The sequence below is a fragment of the Bombina bombina genome, chromosome 4, assembly GCF_027579735.1.
Source record: "Bombina bombina isolate aBomBom1 chromosome 4, aBomBom1.pri, whole genome shotgun sequence".
In the NCBI taxonomy this organism is placed as follows: Eukaryota; Metazoa; Chordata; class Amphibia; order Anura; family Bombinatoridae; genus Bombina; species Bombina bombina.
The window spans coordinates 794,060,399-794,087,618 of NC_069502.1; the positions used below are offsets into that span (position 1 = coordinate 794,060,399).

A 27,220-nucleotide genomic window follows, 5' to 3' on the forward strand; every position below is an offset into this window, starting at 1 on the left:
GTCCCCATTCCACTGACTGAGCATGCACAGGTGTAATGGTCTTAGATGAATGCGCGCAAAAGGAACTATGTCCATTGCCGCTACCATCAACCCGATCACTTCCATGCACTGAGCTATGGAAGGAAGAGGAACGGAATGAAGTATCCGACAAGAGTCTAGAAGTTTTGTTTTTCTGACCTCTGTCAGAAAAATCCTCATTTCTAAGGAGGTCTATAATTGTTCCCAAGAAGGGAACCCTTGTTGACGGGGATAGAGAACTCTTTTCCACGTTCACTTTCCATCCGTGAGATCTGAGAAAGGCCAGGACGATGTCCGTGTGAGCCTTTGCTTGAGGAAGGGACGACGCTTTGAATCAGAATGTCGTCCAAGTAAGGTACTACCGCAACGCCCCTTGGTCGTAGCACAGCTAGAAGGGACCCTAGTACCTTTGTGAAAATCCTTGGAGCAGTGGCTAATCCGAAAGGAAGCGCCACGAACTGTAATGTTTGTCCAGGAATGCGAACCTTAGGAACCGATGATGTTCCTTGTGGATAGGAATATGTAGATACGCATCCTTTAAATCCACCGTGGTCATGAATTGACCTTCCTGGATGGAAGGAAGAATAGTTCGAATGGTTTCCATCTTGAACGATGGAACCTTGAGAAACTTGTTTAAGATCTTGAGATCTAAGATTGGTCTGAACGTTCCCTCTTTTTTGGGAACTATGAACAGATTGGAGTAGAACCCCATCCCTTGTTCTCTTAATGGAACTGGATGAATCACTCCCATTTTTAACAGGTCTTCTTACACAATGTAAGAACGCCTGTCTTTTTATGTGGTCTGAAGACAACTGAGGACCTGTGGGAACCTCCCCCTTGGGGAAGTCCCTTGAATTCCAGAAGATAACCTTGGGAGACTATTTCTAGCGCCCAAGGATCCAGAACATCTCTTGCCCAAGCCTGAGCGAAGAGAGAGAGTCTGCCCCCCACCAGATCCGGTCCCGGATCGGGGGCCAACATTTCATGCTGTCTTGGTAGCAGTGGCAGGTTTTCTTGGCCTGCTTTCCCTTGTTCCAGCCTTGCATTGGTCTCCAAGCTGGCTTGGCTTGAGAAGTATTACCCTCTTGCTTAGAGGACGTAGCACTTTGGGCTGGTCCGTTTTTACGAAAGGGACGAAAATTAGGTCTATTTTTTGCCTTGAAAGGCCGATCCTGAGGAAGGGCGTGGCCCTTACCCCCAGTGATATCAGAGATAATCTCTTTCAAGTCAGGGCCAAACAGCGTTTTCCCCTTGAAAGGAATGTTTAGTAGCTTGTTCTTGGAAGACGCATCAGCCGACCAAGATTTCAACCAAAGCGCTCTGCGCGCCACAATAGCAAACCCAGAATTCTTAGCCGCTAACCTAGCCAATTGCAAAGTGGCGTCTAGGGTGAAAGAATTAGCCAATTTGAGAGCATTGATTCTGTCCATAATCTCCTCATAAGGAGGAGAATCACTATCGAGCGTCTTTATCAGCTCATCGAACCAGAAACATGCGGCTGTGAGCGACAGGGACAATGCATGAAATTGGTTGTAGAAGGTAACCCTGCTGAACAAACATCTTTTAAGCAAACCTTCTAATTTTTTATCCATAGGATCTTTTGAAAGCACAACTATCCTCTATGGGTATAGTGGTGCGTTTGTTTAAAGTGGAAACCGCTCCCTCGACCTTGGGGACTGTCTGCCATAAGTCCTTTCTGGGGTCGACCATAGGAAACAATTTTTTAAATATGGGGGGAGGGACGAAATATTCTTTCCCATTCTTTATTAACAATGTCCGCCACCCGCTTGGGTATAGGAAAAGCTTCTGGGAGCCCCGGCTACCTCTAGGAACTTGTCCATTTTACATAGTTTCTCTGGGGATGACCAACTTTTCACAATCATCCAGAGTGGATAATACCTCCTTAAGCAGAATGCGGAGATGTTCCAACTTAAATTTAAATGCAATCACATCAGGTTCAGCCTGTTGAGAAATGTTCCCTGAATCAGTAATTTCTCCCTCAGACAAAACCTCCCTGGCCCCATCAGACTGGGTTAGGGGCCCTTCAGAGATATTAATATCAGCGTCGTCATGCTCTTCAGTATCTAAAACAGAGCAGCCACGCTTACGCTGACAAGGGTTCATTTTGGCTAAAAATGTTTTTGACAGAATTATCCATTACAGCCGTTAATTGTTGCATAGTAAGGAGTATTGGCGCGCTAGATGTACTAGGGGCCTCCTGAGTGGGCAAGACTCGTGTAGACGAAGGAGGGAATGATGCAGTACCATGCTTACTCCCCTCACTTGAGGAATCATCTTGGGCATCATTGTCCATTATCACATAAATCACATTTATTTAAATGAATAGGAATTCTGGCTTCCCCACATTCAGAACACAGTCTATCTGGTAGTTCAGACATGTTAAACAGGCATAAACTTGATAACAAAGTACAAAAACGTTTTAAAAATAAAACCGTTACTGTCACTTTAAATTTTAAACTGAACACACTTTATTACTGCAATTGCGAAAAAAACATGAAGGAATTGTTCAAAATTCACCAAATTTTCACCACAGTGTCTTAAAGCCTTAAAAGTATTGCACACCAAATTTGGAAGCTTTAACCCTTAAAATAACGGAACCGGAGCCGTTTTAAAACTTTAACCCCTTTACAGTCCCTGGTATCTGCTTTGCTGAGACCCAACCAAGCCCAAAGGGGAATACGATACCAAATGACGCCTTCAGAAAGTCTTTTCTAAGTATCAGAGCTCCTCTCACATGCGACTGCATGCCATGCCTCTCAAAAACAAGTGCGCCCACACCGGCGCGAAAATGAGGGCTCTGCTTAAGCTTTGGGAAAGCCCCTAAGGAATAAGGTGTCTAATACAGTGCCTGCCGATATTATTATATCAAAAATACCCAGATAAAATGATTCCTCAAGGCTAAATATGTGTTAATAATGAATCGATTTAGCCCAGAAACAGTCTACAGTCTTAATAAGCCCTTGTGAAGCCCTTATTTATGATCGTAATAAACATGGCTTACCGGATCCCATAGGGAAAATGACAGCTTCCAGCAATTACATCGTCTTGTTAGAATGTGTCATACCTCAAGCAGCAAGAGACTGCACACTGTTCCCCCAACTGAAGTTAATTGCTCTCAACAGTCCTGTGTGGAACAGCCATGGATTTTAGTTACGGTTGCTAAAATCATTTTCCTCATACAAACAGAAATCTTCATCTCTTTTCTGTTTCTGAGTAAATAGTACATACCAGCACTATTTCAAAATAACAAACTCTTGATTGAATAATAAAAACTACAGTTAAACACTAAAAAACTCTAAGCCATCTCCGTGGAGATGTTGCCTGTACAACGGCAAAGAGAATGACTGGGGTAGGCGGAGCCTAGGAGGGATCATGTGACCAGCTTTGCTGGGCTCTTGCCATTTCCTGTTGGGGAAGAGAATATCCCACAAGTAAGGATGACGCCGTGGACCGGACACACCTATGTTGGAGAAAGTTACATTTTAAAATCCCAAAATAGTACCACCCCCGAGTCTGGGCATAGAGTGCTAGATGTGCATGCTGTCCTGTGGATAGTTTCTATACTTCCACATCATCCTTGCTTAGTTCATAATTTCATGTACAAGCACCAACCCACCTGTCACGAATACCTCAGGATTTAGCTGCTAAGGGGTTAATTCTGTTTAGTTTGTGAACTAAAAACAATTGGGGGTTTTTTTTAAGAACTGTGTGCTGTGTTAAGTAAGCACATGATTTCTATTTGATGTGCCAGAACCCCTCATAAATAGTTTGTAAGGCCCATTCCACCAAATGTTATTGTGTATGCATTGAGTCATAAATCCAGTCAAACTGTCAGCAGAGGGTATGATACAAAACAGTGCCTCATTATCCTGATGAGGTCAATAAAAGGACATTGGTACAATGTAGATATGTGTTTAAAACATATTAGGACATTAAATGAAGGGAAAAATGGCAACCATGTCATATTTGGTATCAAATTGATTCTCACAATGTAATTAAGAGATTGGCCTTTGAGTCTAGATGAAAATGGATGTATCTAGCAGAAATTATAATGGGTTCTATAATTTCAGGCAAAGTCTTAGAGTCTATTGAAGATCATAAAAGTGAGGGGGGGTTTTTTGGGGGGGGTCAGGCAACTTGATTTATTTTAACCTGTTTGCTGTGTGTAATTGTATTTGTAACAACTTTTTATTAATATTGCATTGTGCATAATATTTGTGGCATAATAAATAATTCCTTTATTAAGCTTTGGCCTTTGTCTAATAATTATAGTCTAAGAGATATCAGTAGAGCGCTGGTATAAGGAGGATACCACACCACTTACAAGATGAAAAGATCCTTCGTTCTTTTCAAGATAGTTTAAAATTAGGAGGGTTGGAGTAAGTGCGCTAAAAAAACTAAAGGTATCAGATATAGTCTGAATCCTTCTTAGTGATTGTTTAATTTAAAATATATTTATAAGAAATTGATCGATGGTCAGAGGAAAGAAGTGTAATAATAATAATTATATGTGCTGAAATTACTCTATTAATAATTTTAGTTAAAATCTCTGTTTAAAAAATCTCTGTGTGGAAAATCTCTGTTGTAACAAATGTATAATAATATAACTTAAAAAATATCTCTGTGAAAAAACTCTCTGTGAAAAAATCTCTATGAAAAAATACTAGTGATGAAAAAGCTTATATATGTGAAAATGAATCCCAAAAACTGATAATCAAACTAAATAGTCAGGAAACCAAACGGCAAAATAAAAAATCCAAATATAAAAATGTGATAGTATCAGTGGCAATTCCTAAACATATATGTTAACAAGTTGCATACAATAATTAGCAGGTGCCCATAATCTCTATGAAAGAATCTAAACACATGTATAATTCTAAAACTATTTATTATAGAGATAAAAGAAATTTAAAATTCAACAAGGGGACGTCTCCCCAAATTATACCAACATAACAAATAAATAAAAATACTTAAATGAAACGATCTCTGTCAGTGATTAACAAATTACCAGGGACTGTGTATCACAGGAATACAAATGTTACTTTGTTAAAAAACTCCGGTTGTTACTTTTAAGATCCCGGATCAAGTCTTTTACATAAAAGCAAACCAGGTGAATGTAAAAAATGGCTATGCAAGTGCCGTAGTTGATTATGTTTGCAAACAAATTTTATGCCTTGTAGGAATGTTTTTAAACTTCCTTTCGTGATGGTGCAGTCAATTTTTACTGTTAACTTGTATATTTCAATTCCTTTTTACCTTTGAATTTTAGGAGATCCTCTGGAGCCGATGTCTAATGGTTATCCCCACACTCGGTCAGTACGTTGCATGTGTCTTGGCGTCTGACGTCATCAGTGTATTTTCCGGCTGTCAGAAAAAAAGTTTTGCGGCTGGAGCAGATGTTATATCCAAATGTAGTTTAGGAGATAAATTTGTTATTTGGTCGTTGATATGGTTCCCTGCACCTAGTGCTAATGCACGCAGGGATAGAGCTCAAAATACAAAAAAGGCAAAGTAGCAAAAATAACCCGGGTTACTATCAGAAGATGGTGTAGAATTGTTTAGAGTTCAGATGTCATCATCTGTAGGAGCAGCACAGTCACTTAGATCAACGCGTTTCGCTCACCAGGGAGCTTTATCAAGATACAGGTGACTGGCAAAAGGTGTTCTTATATAGGTCACAGGTAGTTCTGATTGGTTCTTTCTTGATGCTTTTTTGTTAAGGTGGAATTACAGGTATTATCTCCATACGGGTATCTTACTCCTTATATGTGTCCAGATTCTTAAGGTGGAAATCTTTAAATCAAACAAGGCATAAATACCCCTTTGTTAAATTATGTTAAGGTGGCATTATATGTATTATCTGTTCATACTTCTTATATATATCCAGGATCTTAAGGTGGAATTCTTTTTTTCTTTTTTTTCAATAGAGAATTATTAATTCTCATTCCGGATCTTTGTTCTTTTTTTCATAATTACATACATTTTATCAGTTTTTCTTCACAGTTATTTTACAGTCCCTTAAAAATGCAATATAAAATCCTACTCAGTTATAGCTTTAACCAACCCTCCAATAAAAACTTTATAAATATAATATCAAGGTATTACACATCTATTTCCACATACAGCATATCTACATATTCTACATATTTTTATATGTGAATCTTATTTTTGTAAAAAGGCTAACTTATCTCTTCCAAGGAGGGGGGAGAGCTTACTTTATTTTATATTATAGGTGTTACATCAGTTTAAATTTGTTGCGGTTTCTTTATTCAAAAAGGAATGGTGAGAAGTCTAATTCGGAGTTTAGACCTTTGGGGTATAGAGTATCATATTTATAGATCAGTTCAGCCTCTTTTATTAATAATTTCTTCTCTATATTCCCACCTCTCCAATGTCTATGTACTTTTTTTACAGCCCAATATCTTAGATGTTTAGTGTTACCTTTATGAATTAATTTAAAATGTTTATATAAGTGGGTGTCATCTTTGCCATTTTTAATATTACCAATATGTTCTCTTATGAGATCTCTCACCATTCTTGTGGTTTCTCCAAAATAAAAAAGATTACAGGAGCACTTGAGAACATAGATTATATTTTTATTGGTACATCTTATAGTGTCTTGAATGGTAAGAGGTCTTATGGCACTGTTAATTTCAATATTTTTCACTTTACTGCTGTGACTACAGGCCTTACATGAATAGCAAGGGAAGAAACCCATAATCTCTTTACCAGTTAGCTCTCTTTGCTTTAAAATAGTTTTCTTTGTTTTTTTCAGTTCACTCAGGGCTAGAAGTGTTTTTAGGTTGGCAACTTTTTTAAAGACAAATTTGGGGTAATCAGAGATTTTTTCACCTAATATATCATCTTCTTTGAGAATTCCACCTTAACAAAAAAGCATCAAGAAAGAACCAATCAGAACTACCTGTGACCTATATAAGAAAACCTTTTGCCAGTCACCTGTATCTTGATAAAGCTCCCAGGTGAGCGAAACGCGTTGATCTAAGTGACGGTGCTGCTCCTACAGATGATGACATCTGAACTCTAAACAATTCTACACCATCTTCTGATAGTAACCCGGGTTATTTTTGATACTTTGCCTTTTTTGTATTTTGAGCTCTATCCCTGCGTGCATTAGCACTAGGTGCAGGGAACCATATCAACGACCAAATAACAAATTTATCTCCTAAACTACATTTGGATATAACATCTGCTCCAGCCGCAAAACCTTTTTTCTGACAGCCGGAAAATACACTGATGACGTCAGACGCCAAGACACATGCGGCGTACTGACCGAGTGTGGGGATAACCGTTAGACATCGGCTCCAGAGGATCTCCTAAAATTCAAAGGTAAAAAGGAATTGAAATATACAAGTTAACAGTAAAAAAAAACTGCACCATCAAGAAAGGAAGTTTAAAAACATTCCTACAAGGCATAAAATTTGTTTGCAAACATAATCAACTACGGCACTTGCATAGCCATTTTTTACATTCACCTGGTTTGCTTTTATGTAAAAGACTTGATCCGGGATCTTAAAAGTAACAACCAGAGTTTTTTAACAAAGTAACATTTGTATTCCTGTGATACACAGTCCCTGGTAATTTGTTGATCACTGTCAGAGATCGTTTCATTTAAGTATTTTTATTTATTTGTTATGTTGGTATAATTTGGGGAGACGTCCCCTTGTTGAATTTTAAATTTCTTTTATCTTTATAATAAATAGTTTTAGAATTATACATGTGTTTAGATTCTTTCATAGAGATTATGGGCACCTGCTAATTATTGTATGCAACTTGTTAACATATATGTTTAGGAATTGCCACTGATACTATCACGTTTTTATATTTGGATTTTTTATTTTGGCGTTTGGTTTCCTGACTATTTAGTTTGATTATCAGTTTTTGGGATTCATTTTCACATATATAAGCTTTTTCATCACTAGTATTTTTTCATAGAGATTTTTTCACAGAGAGTTTTTTCACAGAGATATTTTTTAAGTTATATTATTATACATTTTTTACAACAGAGATTTTCCACACAGAGATTTTTTACACAGAGATTTTAACTAAAATTATTAATAGAGTAATTTCAGCACATATAATTATTATTATTACACTTCTTTCCTCTGACCATCGATCAATTTCTTATAAATATATTTTAAAATTTTAAATTAAACAATCACTAAGAAGGATTCAGACTATATCTGATACCTTTAGCTTTTTTAGCGCACTTACTCCAACCCTCCTAACTTTGTCTAATAATTGAACAACGTTACTGAAAGGACTGGAGTATTAGAACTGTATATTTCAGGTTATTTTCTGCTAAATTGTATTCTGAGAGTTAATGTGTAAAGCTGGGTTTTTCCTTAGGATTTCCCCTTTAATAAATCATAAGTGGTGGCAGCATAGTTAGTTTAGTGTGGGTGGAATTAAAGGGGAGTTTTGGGCATTTCTTTTAAGTCTAGTACAGAGTTTAGAGTGTTGTTAACCCTTGCACCCACTGAACTAAATTAGAAGCTTGCCTGATGTGTCTAGATTGTGACATATTAGTGACAGTATTAGGGGTCTGACAAACCCTTTCTGTGCCAAACAAGTGACTGGCACAGGGTTGGTTAACCTTGGTCGTCACACCACCTATATTATTATATAATCCAGTGGTGTGGTAAATTGTAAACCACACCTATTACTAGATAATAGTGGGGATTGCCTTGATAGTGCCATTGTTTAAACTCTTCTCTAAACTTAATATGTACTTTGATGTTCCTTCCTCTGTGGAAGTGTTTCCTGTTTCAGACCGTGCAACGGAGATTATTGCGCAGGAATGGGAGAGACCGGGGATATCGTTTTCTCTGCCTCCTGTTTTTAAAAAGATGTTTCCTGTTGCTGACTCAATCAAAGATCCATGGCGCACGGTCCCTAAAGTAGAAGTGGCTATTTCTACTCTGGCTAAGAGAACTACTATTCCTAAAGAGGATAGCTGCTCTTTTTAAAGAGCCTACGTACAAAAAGCTGGAGGTTTATTTGAAGAAGATGTATGTTCATCAAGGCCTTCAGTGACAACCAGCAGTTTGTATGGCCATGGTGTCCAGTGCGGCATCTTATTGGTTCAATGCTCTGTCTGAATCTCTTCAGGTTTAGACTCACTTGTAGGAAATCCAAAAAAGCTTTTAGAACTTCCTTACAAGGGTAAGACCTTGTTTGGCCCTGGTTTGGCAGAAATAATATCTGCCATTACTGGTGGAAAAGGGACTTTTCTACCACAAGACAAGAAGAATAGATCTAAAGGACGTCAAAGTAATTTTCTTTCCTTTCGTAACCCCAAGGGAAAGTCTTCCTCTCCCTCTTCCAAGCAGGAACAATCCAAGTCTTCATGGAAACCCAATCAGTCTTGGAACAAGGGGAAGCAATCTAAGAAGCCCGCAGCTGAAGGGGTAAACCCCGGTCCGGTATCGGATCAAGTGGGGGCAAACATTCTCTGTTTTATCCAGCTTAGCTACGGGATGTCCCAGATTCTTGGGCTGTGAACATAGTGTCTCAGGGTTAAAAAATAGAATTCCAGACTTTTCCTCCCAGGGGCAGGTTTCTTCTCTCAAGATTATCTGCAGACCAGATAAAAAAAGAGAGGCATTCTTGAATTGTGTTCGGGACCTTAGTTCCTTGGGAGTAATAGTTCCTGTTTCTGAAAAATCATCATCAGTAATTACTATTGGGAATATCACTCCTGGCCAGCAGGAAAAGGCAAAGAGCACCATAGCAAAGCTGTTAAGTATCACTTCCCTTCCCACAAACCCCCCAGTCATTCAAACGAAGGAAAAGGAGAGAAAGGAAGTAACACAAGGTGCAGAGGTTCCTGAGGTTTACAAAACAAAAAGACTGTCTGAATAAACAGGGCGGGCTGTGGACTCACTGTGTCAAATAAATAAAATGTATCTGGTAAGCATAAATTTTGTTTTCTTTCTAATGACACGGTGAGTCCACGGATCATCAGTAATTACTACTGGGAATCAATACTCAAGCTAGAGTACACAGATAAGGGAAATACAAGACAGGGAACCTAAACAGAAGGCACCACATGCTTGAAGAACCTTTCTCCCAAAAGAAGCCTCAGCCAAGGAAAAGGTATCAAATTTATAGAAGTTTGAAAAAGTGTGTAGAGAGGACCAAGTTGCAGCCTTGCAAATCTGTTCCACAGAAGCTTCATTTTTGAATGCCCAGGAAGAGGAAACAGCCCTCGTGGAATGAGACGTGATTCTCTCAGGAGGCTGCTGTCCAGCAGTTTCATAGGCCAAGCGAATTATACTCTTCAGCCACAAGGAAAGAGAAGTAGCCGTAGCTTTCTGACCCTTGCGTTTTCCAGAGAAAATGACAAAGTGGAAGACTGGCGAAAAGCCTTAGTCGCCTGTAAATAGTATTTCAACGCATGCACCACATCTAGGTTGTGCAGCAAACAATCTTTATGAGAAGAAGGGTTAGGATACAAAGCAGGAACAACAATTTCTTGATTAATGTTCCTAGCCGAAACCACTTTAGGAAGGAAACACCTCCGGATGGAGTTCCCACTCCCCCGGGTGAAAGGTCTGTCTGCTCAGAAAATCCACTTCCCAGTTGTCCACTCCTGGAATGTGGATCGCAGATAGACAGCAGTTGTGGGTCTCCGCCCACTGAATAATCTTGGCTACCTCTGTCATGGCCAAGGAACTCAGAGTTCCTCCCTGATGGTTGATGTAAGCCACTGAAGTTATGTTGCCCGACTGGAACTTGATAAACCTGGCTTAAGCTAATGAGGCCAAGCCAGAAGAGCATTGAAGATTGCCCTCAGCTCTAAGATGTTTATGGGGAAAACAGACTCCTCCCGAGTCCACATCCCCTGAGCCTTTAGCGAGCACCATACTGCTCTCCATCCCAGCAGGCTGGCATCCGTGGTCACGATCACCCAGGTAGGTCAGCAGAAACAGGTTCCCTGGGAGAGATTTTCCTGAGACAACCATCAGGGAAGAGAATCTCTTGTCGCCTGATCCAGATCTAAGTGCGGAGACAGATCTGCATAATCCCTGTTCCAATGTTTGAGCATGCATAACTGCAGGGGTCTGAGATGGAACCGGGTAAACGGAATGATGTCCATGGCAGCTACCATCAGACCAATTACCTTCATAAATTGGGCCACTGACGGCCGAGGAGAGGACTGAAGAGCAAGACAAGAGTTGAAGATCTTTGTTTTTCTGACCTCTGTCAGAAATATTTTCATTGATAAGGAATCTATTATGTTCTCAAGAACACTACCCTTGTAGCTGGAATCAAGGAACTCTTTCCCAAATTCACCTTCCACCCATGAGAGCACAGAAAATATAACATCTCCGTGTGGGAGTTTGCTTGTTGAAAAGATGCGCCTGAACGAGAATGTCGTCCAGATAAGGCGCCACTGCAATACCCCGTAACCGGAGTACCGCCAACAGTGCTCCCAGAACCTTTGAGAAAATTCTGGGAGCTGTGGCAAGGCCAAATGGAAGGGCCACAAACTGAAAATGTTTGTCTAGAAACACGAACCTCAGAAACTTGTGATGATCCCTGTGGATGGGAACATGCAGGTACGCATCCTTTAAATCTACTGTTGTCATGAATTGACCCTCTTAAACCAAGGGGAGAATGGAACAAATAGTTTCCATCTTGAAGGACGGTACTCTGAAGAACTTGTTTAGACTCTTGTGGTCTAAAATCGGTCTGAAAGTTCACCTCTTTTTTGGGAACCATGAAGAGATTGGAGTAAAATCCCAGACCCTGTTCCTGTCTTGGGACAGGAACTATCACTCCCAGGTCGGACAGGTCCCGGACACAGTGGTCTACAGATAATCTTGAGATCAGGAACCTTCCCCTGGGAGGAAGGGTCTTAAATTCTAGTTTGTATCCCTGGGACACAATGTCCACCGCCCAGGGATCCGGAACATCCCAAACCCAGGCCTGAGCGAAGAAAGTCTGCCCCCACAAGATCTGCTCTCGGATCGGGGGGCAGACCCTTCATGCTGACTTTGAGTCATTAATGGGCTTCTTAGGTTGCTTCCCCTTGTTCCAAGACTGATTGGACTTCCAGGAAGGCTTGGACTGTTCCTGCTTGGAAGAGGGAGAGGAAGGCTTACCTTTAAAGTTTAGAAAGGAACAAAAATTACTCTGATGTCCTTTCTGCATATTTCTCTTATCCTGAGGGAGGTAATGACCCATTCCTCCCATAATGTCTGAAATAATTTTCAGCCAAACGTGGCTCAAACAAGGTCTTACCCTTCTAAGGAATTGCCAAAAGCTTAGACGACACATCCGCAGACCAGGACTTCAACCATAAAGCGCTGCGGGCCAGTACGGCAAAGACAGAAATCTTTTCTCCCAACTTAATAACTTGTACAGAAGCATCCGTAATAAAGGAATTGACCAACTTTAGGGCCTTGATCCTATCCTGGATCTCTTCAAGGGGAGTTTCTGTCTGAATAGAATCAGACAACGCATCAAACCAGTATGCTGCAGCGCTGGTGGCGGTAGCAATACACACTGCAGGTTGCCATTGTAAACCCTGGTGTACATACATCTTCTTAAGTAACCCTTCCAACTTCTTATCCATAGGATCCTTAAAACAGCAGCTATCCTCTATGGGGATAGTGGTTCTCTTAGCCAAGGTAGAGATTGCCCCATCAACCTTGGGTACTGTCTGCCAAGACTCCTTGATAGAGTCAGCTATAGGAAACCTCTTCTTAAAAATGGGGGATGGAGAAAAGGGATACCAGGTCTCTCCCATTCTTGAGCAATAATCTCTGTAGCCCGGTCTGGTACAGGAAAAACCTCCACCGCGGAAGGTACATCAAAGTATTTGTTTAGCTTACTAGACTTCTTGGGATGGACTACGACGGTCGTACAACGGTCGTGTTGGAGTCATCCAAGGTGGCCAAAACCTCATTAAGTAACAAACGGAGGTGTTCCAGCTTAAACCTGAAGGATACAACTTCATCATCAGAAGAATGAATTACACTGCCTTAGTCTGAGATTTCACCCTCAGGTGCTGAATGAATTACACTGTCTTAGTCTGAGATTTCACCCTCAGGTGCTACTCAGACTTTTGAGAGGGAATATTCGACATAGCCACGACTGTGTCAGAAACCTTACTCACTGATTCCTTACATTTCCTCTTGCGCTTTCCCTGCAGCATGGTAAAATCAGACAGCGCATCAGTTACAGCAGAGGATATGTGAGTAGCAATGTCATACAAAGTAACTCCAACCAGAGTGAGAGGAAGCGCAGGGCACTGCATGCGTGGACGATAATGTTTGGAACACTTGAGGAGAAAGTTGCGGCATATCTTGATCAGGAGACCGCTGAACAGCATCTGCCTTAGTTAATGGTGGCTCTGAATAAAAATGTCTATCCCTGTAATATAATGTTCTTTCAATACAAGAGGAACAAAAAGAGAATGGTGGTTCCACATTGGAGTCAAAACACAAGCTACATGTAACATTTTGCAGGGCCTCTTGGTCCATCTTTACCCAATAACCCAACAAATTAAAGAAAACTGCTTTATTTTACTTCAAAATTTATGATAAAAAAACATTACTGTCACTTTAAATTTTAAACGTTCTTTATTTTTAACCGCAGCAACGGCACACTATAGAACCTCAGGCAGCCTCTTCACCTCAGCACTCTTTGCTGAGGTGTCTACCTGTCCTGCCGGCAACCGTATTAAAAGATTTATATATACGATCCAGACTTCCCAGAGACGCAAACACAGACAAACATGCAATCTCAGCAGAGTTGCAATGTTCCGATCCGGAACTCCCAAAGAAACCGGAAGGCGCACAACTATCTTGCCGCCTCAGAAAAGCCTGCCTTCCTCATCGTGGGCGTACCCAAACTGCAACCCGGCCTCCATTACTGTAAAGCTGGCGACAGACATCTCGCACCAGAGATCTGACAATGTAATGTTCTCCTTAATGTGAAACACTCCTGATACCACCAATCCGGAATAACCAGGAATAAAAAAAACTGAGCCACAATAAAGATTTTTAGTCCCCAGTGCCTGCATCCACTGCCTACCTCAACCCTATTAACCCTGAATAGGATTACTGGTTGTCCCACTTAACTGTTGAAGTGCCATATATTCCTGAGTTCCCAGAAATTAAAATGAGATACTTACATCTGCCCGGCAGCAGGGCAGCTCACCTGGTTTGAGAGGGCCTCCTCCCTCACATGGACCTGTGGGGGAAAAAAAGGAAGACTGAATAATCCTACTCAGGCTTCCTAGATAGGGCAGCAACAATAATTTTGGAGGCGCAGTGAGGATTATACCCCACAAGTTCCCAGATGCTTAAAAGCCACCACTGCTCTACTGAAGAGAATGAGAAAGACTACGGCTAAACCCCCAGGAAGACAGAGCAAACCTGCTCTGCTTCAAAATAATAAACTCTTGATTGAAGAAACTTCTTTCAGACCTAAAGTTTACCACCTCCTTGCAACGCAGGCAAAATGAATGACTGGGGGTTGTGGGAAGGGAAGTGAAACTTAACAGCTTTGCTGAGGTGCTCTTTGCCTCCTCCTGCTGGCCAGGAGTGATATTCCCAATAGTAATTACTGATGATCCGTTGACTCACCGTGTCATTAGAAATAAAGTAGTATGTTCCACGACGGGCGTAATACTCCTCAGGCCGTAAAATTAACTTCTTCTCTGGTAGATCACAGGGTAATAGGGAAGAAGGCAGTCACTGAGAGACCCTCATATAAGGAAGAAGGAGCTCAGACCTGGTAGTTAAGGCTTCTCAGTACATAATCATATGACAGACTTAAGTTAAAATTACTCTGCACTCTTTTTTGAACATTGATACTGAATGGTTAGCACCGCAGTGTTTGTTAGTAATCTGGGAGCAACTACTTGTGGTAAACAATCTGCTGAGATCACAATTTATGGAAGGGGAGATCATGACAAACCCCCTGAGTTCTCTGCCTGATGGCTGCTGTTTAGGAAACATAAAATAAAAATTGCAGCCACTATAGTATATCAGAATGGTGTCTTCTGTTTTTGCCACATGTCTAGCCTGAACAAACAGTAATAAAATGTAAAAACTCCTTGCCCAATGTGCTTAGAGGGATATGGCCTCCTTGCCCAATGTGCTTAGAGGGATATGGTCTCCTTGCCCAATAGGCTTAGAGGGATATGGCTGCACCTCACTGACGAGGCCCAAATAAGGTCTAAATGATCGTCTGGGGTTGTCATGTTCCTTGTTCAGAGGAGAATTGCCTTGTATTTTGGGGCTGGATTGACCATGTCGGCGGGATCAGACTGATACGCTACAGGAAAGTTTTCCTCTGTGAAAAGCATAATTGGACAAAAAGAAGCTAGTCCCAGGTGGCAACCGGGCCATAGAACAAGCTATTGAGCTGCTGTTCGTTCCTGGCAGACTGCTTCTTTCTGCTTTGCATATGTAATAAAATGTAGATATATGGCGGGACTAGAAGTAACATGTCCCTTTAAAGGGACATGAAATCTCAAATTTTTCTTTCATGATTCAGATAGGGCATACAATTTACTTATATTATCTAAATTGTTTCATTCTCTTGGTAACATTTGTTGAAAAGGATACCTAGGTAGGCTCAGGAGCTCGAAGCTTGCTGCTGATTGGTGGCAGTAAATATTTGTCTATAGTCATTGGCTTACCAATGTGTTCAGCTAGCTCCCATTGCTGCTTCTTCAATAAAGAATATCAAAAGAACAAAGTAAATTAGATAACAGAAGTCAATTGGAAAATTGATTACAAATGTATGCTCTCTCTGAATCATAAAATAAAAATATTGTGTTTTATGTCCCTTTAACAAAATGTGTACAGAGTTTTTAAGACAAATTAAAATCCTACAATAAATTATCAATAGCCAAACTCCACTAATTTTTTTCGTTATTTTGAGGAGCCAGTCTGGGCTTTAATCAGCTGAGTACCAGGCTAGGCACTGTCATAAAGTTAGAATAAAATGCATTATCTGCAGTTGTTATCAGTTAAAGACAATTAGTGAACAATATATAGTAGTGATAGATTTGATAAGTCAGTAGGTGCTTTTCATGTTCTGAGAATTAGAAATTGCTCGATTTTCAGATCTAGGGGCAAAATAAATAATACAATTATATTGCAAAGTTGTTTGATTATACATAACTATATATTTTATATAAAAATCTCAAGGTGTTTACTGTCCCTTTAAGAACCACATTGCTGCACAGTGTATATCCGAAGCGAGTGGGATGAGGAGAAAATATAACTGTTATTTACATGAGACAAAATGTCACCATCACAGAATGTTCCCTTTACTTAATATGTGCTAATCACCTGTAGCCGTATTTATAGGAACTTCATCCTCCTCAGTCTTCACCTGATCACACGTATACAGATCCTCTGTTATCTCAGTTTTCACTATATCAATGTTATCTTCATCTGTACAAATAAAGCAGATTCAGTTTTTATATCTTATGATCGAGTTTTTATAACTTTATCATAAAACAGTGTGGGTCAGATTACGAGTGGAGCTCAAATTAACACTTCTGCTTGAGTGTTAATTGCGGTAGAAGTAAACTTTTTGCGCTTGACGGTTTGCGCTTGTTTCACGAGTTGAAGGTAAACTATTTTCTCTCTCGACACGAAACCCGACAAGATCAAAAAGCCGAATTTAGAATATCACGCGCTCGTTCACATATTCCCCCATAGAAGTCAATTAAACCCTTAACGACCGTGGTACCCTGTACGACGTTGGTCATTATGCCCTTAAGGACCAGCGACATACCCTGTACGTCACTGCAGTCCTGGGATTCTCTCTGCTGCGATCTCGCTCAAAATAGCGAGATTGCACTATTTCTGCATGCCCCACGAGTAGGGAACTGCAGAAATAGATTTGCAGAGTTACTGATGCCTAGAGGGCCTCTCTGCATCTGACAGTGGTGGTGCCGATCGATGGTGGGTGGTAGCCTTAGCAGGGAGGCGGGTGGGCGGTCCATTGCTGTTGCAGCATCAGGATCCTGTCCGGGATCCTGTGAGGAGGCGGGTGCCGGGGAGCGTGCGTGTACATGCACGGTAATCACATTTACCGATAGTGTAAAAAGCAAAGGAGGGAGAGGGGAAAGGGAGTAGGAAAATGTTTTGAAAAAGGGATCCGGGAGGGGGTAGGTTATGGGGGAGCTACACTACAAAAAATAGGGGGGATTCGATTTTTAATTTAAAAAAAAGGCAAATTTGTTAGTACCTAAGATGGAGGCCAATAGGTCGAGGGGGGAGGCTTAGAGAGCTGTTGGGGGGGGGGGGAATCCTACACGGCAGAATTTATTTTATATTTTAAAATTAAAAAATAAAAATACCCTTTTATTTTAGTACTGGCAGACTTTTTGCCAGTACTTAAGATGGCGGACAATTGTGGGGAGGGAAGAGAGCTGTTTGGGAGGGATCAGGGGGTGGGATATTTAAGGTGGGAGGCTGATCTCTACAATAAAGCTAAAATTAATCCTACAAAGCTCCCTAATTAACCCCTTCACTGCTGGGCATAATACACGTGTGGTGCGCAGCGGCATTTAGCAGCCTTCTAATTACCAAAAAGCAACGCCAAAGCCATATTTGTCTGCTATTTCTGAACAAAGGGGATCCCAATGAAGCACTTACAACCATTTGTGCCATAATAGCACAAGCTGTTTGTAAATAATTTCAGTGAGAAACCTAAAGTTTGTGAAAAGGTTTGTGAAAAAGTAAACTATTTTTTTTATTATTTGATCGCATTTGGCGGAGAAATGGTGGCATGAAATATACCAAAATGGGCCTAGATCAATACTTTGGGTTGTCTACTAAAACAAAATATATACATGTAAAGGGTTATTCAGGGATTCCTGACAGATTTCTGTCCCTTACGTTTTCCTGAGAAAATCACAAAGAAGAAGACTGACGAAAGTCCCTAATCGCCTGCAGGTAAAACTTTAAAGCACGGACCACGTCTAAATTGTGCAAAAGTTGTTTCTTCTGAGAAGGATTAGTACACAAAGAAGGAACAACAATCTCCTGATTAATGTTCAGATCAGAAACAACCTTAGGAAGAAATCCCAATTTAGTACGTAAAACTACCTTATCTGAATGGAAAATAAGGTAAGGAGATTCATACTGTAATGTCGAGAGCTCTGACACTCTACAAGCCGAAGAAATAGCAACAATAAATAAAACTTTCCAAGATAACAACTTAATATCTAAGGAATGCATAGGCTCAAACGGAGCCCCTTGAAGAACTTTGAGAACTAAATTATGACTCCATGGAGGAGTAACTGGTTTGAACACAGGCCTGACAAAATGATTGCACATCTGGGACATCCGCCAGACGTTTGTGTAAAAAAATAGATAAGGCTGAGATTTGACCCTTTAGGGAACTCGTCGATAAACCTTTCTCCAAACCCTCTTGGAGAAAAGACAAACTTCTAGGAATCCTAACTCTACTCCATGAGTAGCCCTTGGATTCGCACCAATAGAGATATTTACACCAAATTTTATGGTAAATCCTTCTAGTTACAGGCTTACAAGCCTGTATCATGGTCTCTATGACCGAATCAGAAACCGCCGCTTGGATAAAATTAAGCGTTCAATCTCCAAGCAGTCAGCTTCAGAGAAACTATATTTGGATGAAGGAAGGGCCCTTGAATCAGAAGGTCTTTCCTCAACAGGAGTCTCCAAGGTGGTAGAGATGCCATCTCCACTAGATCCGCATACCAAATCCTGCGTGGCCAGGCCGGTGCTATGAGAATCACCAAAGCCCTCTCTTGTTTGATTCGAGCAATTACCAGAGGAAGAAGAGCAAACAGAGGAAATAGGTATGCTAGACTGAAGGTCCAAAGAACCGCCAGGGCATCTATCAGTGTCGCCTGGGGGGTCCCTGGACCTTGACCCTTATCTCGGGAGCTTGGCATTCTGATGAGATGCCATGAGATCCAACTCCAGCTGACCCCACTTGAGAATCAGGTCGGAGAACACTTCCGGATGGAGTTCCCACTCCCCCGGATGAAATGTCTGCCTGCTCAGAAAGTCCGCCTCCCAGTTGTCCACCCCTGGGATATGGATCGCCAACAGATAGCAAGAATGAGCCTCCGCAGACTGAATTATCTTGGATACCTCCTTCATCGCTAAGGAACTCCTCGTTCCTCCCTGATGATTGATGTAAGCCACTGAAGTTATGTTGTCCGATTGGAACCTGATAAACTGGACCGCGGCTAACTAAGGCCAGGCGAGCATTGTAGATGGCTCTCAGTTCCAGAATGTTTATGGGGAGAACAGACTCCGAGTGAGTTCAAACTCCCTGAGCCTTTAGGGAGCCCCAGACTGCTCCCCACCCCAGAAGGCTGGCGTCTGTTGTCACAATCACCCAAGATGGTCTGCGAAAGCAGGTCCCCTGGAAGAGATGATCCAGCGACAACTACCATTGAAGAGAGTCCCTTGTCTCCTGCTCCAGAGTTATTCGAGGAGACAAGTCTGTATAATCTCCGTTCCATTGCCTGAGCATGTTTAACTGCAGAGGTCTGAGATGAAAACGAGCAAACGGGATGATGTCCGTCGCCGCCAGCATCAGCCCGATTAACTCCATGCACTGAGCCACTGACGGCCGAGGAGTGGACTGAAGGACTAGACTAGTATCTATAATCTTTGATCTCCTGACTTCTGTCAGAGAAATCTTCATGGACAAGGAGTCTATTATGGTTCCCAAGAAAATGACTCTTGTGTCTGGAACTAGCGAACTCTTGCTGAAATTTGAAGCAAGAAGGGGTTTCAATGGCACTGCCTTGTCAGTTATTGTGACTACACCCTAAGTAGATTGCTGGTTTTATTCCATATAATCGCAGGGTGAATGGTGCTGTGTATTGTTTAAATTACAGAGGAAGCATGGACAAAAAGACCAAGAAAGAATACACAAATAGCACTCTTGTAGTCATCTATGACACATAATGTGTATATATTTAATAAGAGGATAGAATACCAAATGGTAAGGGGAGTACGCTTGAATAATTAAAAACAGAATTTATGTTTACCTGATAAATTACTTTCTCCAACGGTGTGTCCGGTCCACGGCGTCATCCTTACTTGTGGGATATTCTCTTCCCCAACAGGAAATGGCAAAGAGCCCAGCAAAGCTGGTCACATGATCCCTCCTAGGCTCCGCCTACCCCAGTCATTCGACCGACGTTAAGGAGGAATATTTGCATAGGAGAAACCATATGTTACCGTGGTGACTGTAGTTAAAGAAAATAAATTATCAGACCTGATTAAAAAAACCAGGGCGGGCCGTGGACCGGACACACCGTTGGAGAAAGTAATTTATCAGGTAAACATAAATTCTGTTTTCTCCAACATAGGTGTGTCCGGTCCACGGCGTCATCCTTACTTGTGGGAACCAATACCAAAGCTTTAGGACACGGATGAAGGGAGGGAGCAAATCAGGTCACCTAACTGGAAGGCACCACGGCTTGCAAAACCTTTCTCCCAAAAATAGCCTCAGAAGAAGCAAAAGTATCAAATTTATAAAATTTAGAAAAAGTGTGCAGTGAAGACCAAGTCGCTGCCTTACATATCTGATCAACAGAAGCCTCGTTCTTGAAGGCCCATGTGGAAGCCACAGCCCTAGTGGAGTGAGCTGTGATTCTTTCAGGAGGCTGCCGTCCGGCAGTCTCATAAGCCAATCGGATAATGCTTTTAATCCAGAAGGAGAGAGAGGTAGAAGTTGCTTTTTGACCTCTCCGTTTACCAGAATAAACAACAAACAAAGACAAAGTTTGTCTGAAATCCTTAGTAGCTGCTAAGTAAAATTTGAGAGCACGAACTACATCCAAGTTGTGCAACAAACGTTCCTTCTTTGAAACTGGATTAGGACACAAAGAAGGCACAACTATCTCCTGGTTAATGTTTTTGTTAGAAACAACTTTTGGAAGAAAACCAGGTTTAGTACGCAAAACCACCTTATCTGCATGGAACACCAGATAAGGAGAAGAACACTGCAGAGCAGATAATTCTGAAACTCTTCTAGCAGAAGAAATTGCAACCAAAAACAAAACTTTCCAAGATAATAACTTAATATCAACGGAATGTAAGGGTTCAAACGGAACCCCCTGAAGAACTGAAAGAACTAGGTTGAGACTCCAAGGAGGAGTCAAAATTTTGTAAACAGGCTTGATTCTAACCAGAGCCTGAACAAAGGCTAGAACATCTGGCACAGCTGCCAGCTTTTTGTGAAGTAACACAGACAAGGCAGAAATCTGTCCCATCAAGGAACTTGCAGATAATCCTTTTTCCAATCCTTCTCGAAGGAAGGATAGACTCTTAGGAATCTTAACCTTGTCCCAAGGGAATCCTGCAGATTCACACCAACAGATATACCAAATTATGTGGTAATTTTTCTGGTTACAGGCTTTCAGGCCTGAACAAGAGTATTAATAACAGAATCTGAGAACCCTCGCTTTGATAAGATCAAGCGTTCAATCTCCAAGCAGTCAGCTGGAGTGGGTCGAACGGACCTAGAACAAGAAGGTCTCTCAAAGGTAGCTTCCATGGTGGAGCCGATGACATATTCACCAGATCTGCATACCAAGTCCTGCGTGGCCACGCAGGAGCTATCAAAATCACCGACGCCCTCTCCTGATTGATCCTGGCTACCAGCCTGGGGATGAGAGGAAACGGCGGGAACACATAAGCTAGTTTGAAGGTCCAAGGTGCTACTAGTGCATCCACTAGAGCCGCCTTGGGATCCCTGGATCTGTACCCGTAGTAAGGAACTCTGAAGTTCTGACGAGAGGCCATCAGATCCATGTCTGGAATGCCCCACGGTTGAGTGACTTGGGCAAAGATTTCCGGATGGAGTTCCCACTCCCCCGGATGCAATGTCTGACGACTCAGAAAATCCGCTTCCCAATTTTCCACTCCTGGGATGTGGATAGCAGACAGGTGGCAGGAGTGAGACTCCGCCCATAGAATGATTTTGGTCACTTCTTCCATCGCTAGGGAACTCCTTGTTCCCCCCTGATGGTTGATGTATGAACTTGGCCCTCGCTAGCTGAGGCCAAGCTTTGAGAGCATTGAATATCGCTCTCAGTTCCAGAATATTTATCGGTAGAAGAGATTCTACCCGAGACCAAAGACCCTGAGCTTTCAGGGGTCCCCAGACCGAGCCCCAGCCCATCAGACTGGCGTCGGTCGTGACAATGACCCACTCTGGTCTGCGGAAGGTCATCCCTTGTGACAGGTTGTCCAGGGACAGCCACCAACGGAATGAGTCTCTGGTCCTCTGATTTACTTGTATCTTCGGAGACAAGTCTGAATAGTCCCCATTCCACTGACTGAGCATGAACAGTTGTAATGGTCTTAGATGAATGCGCACAAAAGGAACTATGTCCATTGCCGCTACCATCAAACCTATTACTTCCATGCACTGCGCTATGGAAGGAAGAGGAACGGAATGAAGTATCCGACAAGAGTCTAGAAGTTTTGTTTTTCTGGCTTCTGTCAGAAAAATCCTCATTTCTAAGGAGTCTATTATAGTTCCCAAGAAGGGAACCCTCGTTGACGGAGATAGAGAACTCTTTTCCACGTTCACTTTCCATCCGTGAGATCTGAGAAAGGCCAGGACAATGTCCGTGTGAGCCTTTACTTGAGGAAGGGACGACGCTCGAATCAGAATGTCGTCCAAGTAAGGTACTACAGCAATGCCCCTTGGTCTTAGCACCGCCAGAAGGGACCCTAGTACCTATGAGAAAATCCTAGGAGCAGTGGCTAATCCGAAAGAAAATGCCACGAACTGGAAATGCTTGTCCAGGAATGCAAACCTTAGGAACCGATGATGTTCCTTGTGGATAGGAATATGTAGATACGCATCCTTGAAATCCACCTTGGTCATGAATTGACCTTCCTGGATGGAAGGAAGAAGTGTTCGAATGGTTTCCATCTTGAACGATGGAACCTTGAGAAACTTGTTCAAGATCTTGAGATCTAAGATTGGTCTGAACGTTCCCTCTTTTTTGGGAACTATGAACAGATTGGAGTAGAACCCCATCCCTTGTTCTCCTAATGGAACAGGATGAATCACTCCCATTTTTAGCAGGTCTTCTACCCAATGTAAGAATGCCTGTCTTCTTATGTGGTCTGAAGACAACTGAGACCTGTGGAACCTCCCCCTTGGAGGAAGCCCCTTGAACCCCAGAGAATAACCTTGGGAGACTATTTCTAGCGCCCAAGGATCCAGAACATCTCTTTCCCAAGCCTGAGCGAAGAGAGAGAGTCTGCCCCCCACCAGATCCGGTCCCGGATCGGGGGCCCGCATTTCATGCTGTCTTGGTAGCAGTGGCAGGTTTCCTGGCCTGCTTTCCTTTGCTCCAGCCTTGCATAGGTCTCCAGGCTGGATTGGCTTGAGAAGTATTACCTTCCTGCTTAGAGGACGTAGCCCTTGGGGCTGATCCGTTTCTGCGAAAGGGACGAAACTTAGGTTTATTTTTGGTCTTGAAAAGACCTATCCTGAGGAAGGGCGTGGCCCTTGCCCCCAGTGATATCAGAGATAATCTCTTTCAAGTCAGGGCCAAAGAGTGTTTTCCCCTTGAAAGGAATGTCAAGCAATTTGTTCTTGGAAGACGCATCCGCTGCCCAAGATTTTAACCAAAGCGCTCTGCGCCACAATAGCAAACCCAGAATTTTTTCGCCGCTAACCTAGCCAATTGCAAGGTGGCGTCTAGGGTGAAAGAATTAGCCAATTTAAGAGCACGAATTCTGTCCATAATCTCCTCATAAGAAGAAGAATTACTAATAATCGCCTTTCCTAGCTCATCAAACTAGAAACACGCGGCTGCAGTGACAGGGACAATGCATGCAATTGGTTGTAGAAGGGAACCTTGCTGAACAAACATCTTTAGCAGACCTTCTAATTTTTTATCCATAGGATCTTGGAAAGCACAACTATCTTCTATGGGTATAGTGGCGCGCTTGTGTAGAGTAGAAACCGCCCCCTCGACCTTGGGGACTGTCTGCCATCAGTCCTTTCTGGGGTCGACTATAGGAAAACAATTTTATAAATATGGGGGGAGGTACTAAAGGTATACCGGGCCTGTCCCATTCTTTACTAACAATGTACGCCACCCGCTTGGATATAGGAAAAGCTTCGGGGGGCCCCGGGGCCTCTAAGAACTTTTCCATTTTACATAGTGGTTCTGGAATGACCAGATAATCACAATCATCCAAATTGGATAACACCTCCTTAAGCAGAGCGCGGAGATGTTCCAACTTAAATTTAAAAGTAATCACATCAGGTTCAGCTTGTTGAGAAATGTTTCCTGAATCTGAAATTTCTCCCTCAGACAAAACCTCCCTGGCCCCCTCAGACTGGTGTAGGGGCCCTTCAGAAACCATATCATCAGCGTTCTCATGCTCTACAGAATTTTCTAAAACAGAGCAGTCGCGCTTTCGCTGATAAGTGGGCATATTGGCTAAAATGTTTTTGATAGAATTATCCATTACAGCCGTTAAATGTTGCATAGTAAGGAGTATTGGCGCACTAGATGTACTAGGGGCCTCCTGTATGGGCAAGACTGGTGTAGACGAAGGAGGGGATGATGCAGTACCATGCTTACTCCCCTCACTTGAGGAATCATCTTGGGCATCATTTTTACTAAATTTTTTTATGACATAAAATACATATAGTTAAATGAGAAGGAACCTTGGTTTCCCCACAGTCAGAACACAATCTATCTGGTAGTTCAGACATGTTAAACAGGCATAAACTTGATAACAAAGCACAAAAAACGTTTTAAAATAAAACCGTTACTGTCACTTTAAATTTTAAACTAAACACACTTTATTATTGCAATTGCGAAAAAGTATGAAGGAATTGTTCAAAATTCACCAAAATTTCACCACAGTGTCTTAAAGCCTTAAAAGTATTGCACACCAAATTTGGAAGCTTTAACCCTTAAAATAACGGAACCGGAGCCGTTTTTATATTTAACCCCTTTACAGTCCCTGGAATCTGCTTTGCTGAGACCCAACCAAGCCCAAAGGGGAATACGATACCAAATGATGCCTTCAGAAAGACTTTTCTATGTATCAGAGCTCCACACACATGCAGCTGCATGCCATGCTGTCCTCAAAAACAAGTGCGCCATACCGGCGCGAAAATGAGGCTCTGACTATGATTAGGGAAAGCCCCTAAAGAATAAGGTATCTAAAACAGTGCCTGCCGATATAATCATATCAAAATACCCAGAATAAATGATTCCTCAAGGCTAAATATGTGTTAATAATGAATCGATTTAGCCCAGAAAAAGTCTACAGTCTTAATAAGCCCTTGTGAAGCCCTTATTTACTATCTTAATAAACATGGCTTACCGGATCCCATAGGGAAAATGACAGCTTCCAGCATTACATCGTCTTGTTAGAATGTGTCATACCTCAAGCAGTAAGAGACTGCACACTGTTCCCCCAACTGAAGTTAATTGCTCTCAACAGTCCTGTGTGGAACAGCCATGGATTTTAGTTACGGTGCTAAAATCATTTTCCTCATACAAACAGAAATCTTCATCTCTTTTCTGTTTCTGAGTAAATAGTACATACCAGCACTATTTTAAAATAACAAACTCTTGATTGAATAATAAAAACTACAGTTAAACACTAAAAAACTCTAAGCCATCTCCGTGGAGATGTTGCCTGTACAACGGCAAAGAGAATGACTGGGGTAGGCGGAGCCTAGGAGGGATCATGTGACCAGCTTTGCTGGGCTCTTTGCCATTTCCTGTTGGGGAAGAGAATATCCCACAAGTAAGGATGACGCCGTGGACCGGACACACCTATGTTGGAGAAACATAACTTTTATTAAATACGCAAAAAAACAGGAGATAAAATAAAGGGATGTGCAATTAAAAACAATAGCTGCCTGGGGCGTGATAAAAGATATGTCTTATACCACAATAATGTCTGAATGTGACAATTCCGGGTTGTTATATAGATTGGGTATTAGTAACTTGGACTCTATTGAGTGATAAACCACTGCAATGTTGAAGATAACAGAATTACACTGTGTAGTTCGTGTCAACACAGTAGTTAGTTATCCAAAAGTTATATTCACCATATATTAATTGCAGGGTTAAAATGTTTCCAATATTGTTTAACTATTACCCAAAATAACTTGTTAACAAGAAATGTTTGAAATTACATTGAGCACATAGATGTAAAAAGAGCAAAAACCATTGACTTAGCGATCAGTGTGATTGGTGCATACTTAGGTATTCATGTTTGTCTGTTCAATATCTCAGACTGAAACATTATACCTTATCATATCACGATAGTTAGATTTGTAACCATATATGTAGTAAATGATTAGTTGAACAACTATCGCTTGATTTGTAGTAATTACTAAATAAAGCTAGTATCTGTTGATTTGTAGTTATTACAGAGAATATTGGTTCTATTTGCCTATGCCAATAAGCTTGCCGACAAATCCAGGTTGCCACGTATTACTTAGTATTAGCTGGATTGTGCTAAATCTAAGATAATGGTATTAACCAGCAAGCATCTGATTTAATATTCACAAATAAACCATTATTGTAATAACGTTAGTGGAGAAATTAATTGATTTGCTGTATAATATGTCATATGACGTATAAGGAACCATCCCTAATGCTGTATTATTCTATATTTCGGTTTGAGTATAATACCGTTTGTTAAAAACAGCATATGCTTATGCTGAGTAAGTGTACAGCATGTGTGATTATATTGCTAATCAACAGCTATGTGGTTTGCTTCTGTAGCGTTATTGAATCGGTTCAATGATTACTATACAAGTTAACCACAGTAGTGTTCGACCGACACCTATACTTTCACCACGTTTTCAAACAGCATGTGCTTATGCTAAGTAAGTATACAGCAGGTGTGATTATATTACCAGCCAACAGCTGTGTAGCTTGCCTCTGTGGCGTTAGTGAATCGGTTCGATAGTTACTATACAGTTTTAACACAGCGGTGTTTGGCAGATACCTGTGCTTTCACAACAGGGTTAAATATTTGTCTACAGTTAGACACTTTGTTATGTAGCGTGTGATATATTTGTATAAATATTAGCTAGCTAATACTTGACTGCTCTATTGTCCGTTTGTGTCACAATGCTGCTTATAATTTTACCATTGTGCTAAATC

General features: G+C 41.5%; 1 protein-coding gene across 1 annotated transcript in view; it reads right to left on the reverse strand.

The window, feature by feature from the left end:
* LOC128656996 (gastrula zinc finger protein XlCGF26.1) overlaps positions 1 to 27,220 on the reverse strand; it is a 134,311-nt gene that overhangs the window by 50,419 nt on the left and 56,672 nt on the right. Inside the window, exon 4 of the mRNA XM_053711209.1 lies at positions 16,377 to 16,481. Coding sequence (XP_053567184.1) covers positions 16,377 to 16,481 — 105 coding nt within the window. The remainder of the gene's footprint in view (positions 1 to 16,376; positions 16,482 to 27,220) is intronic.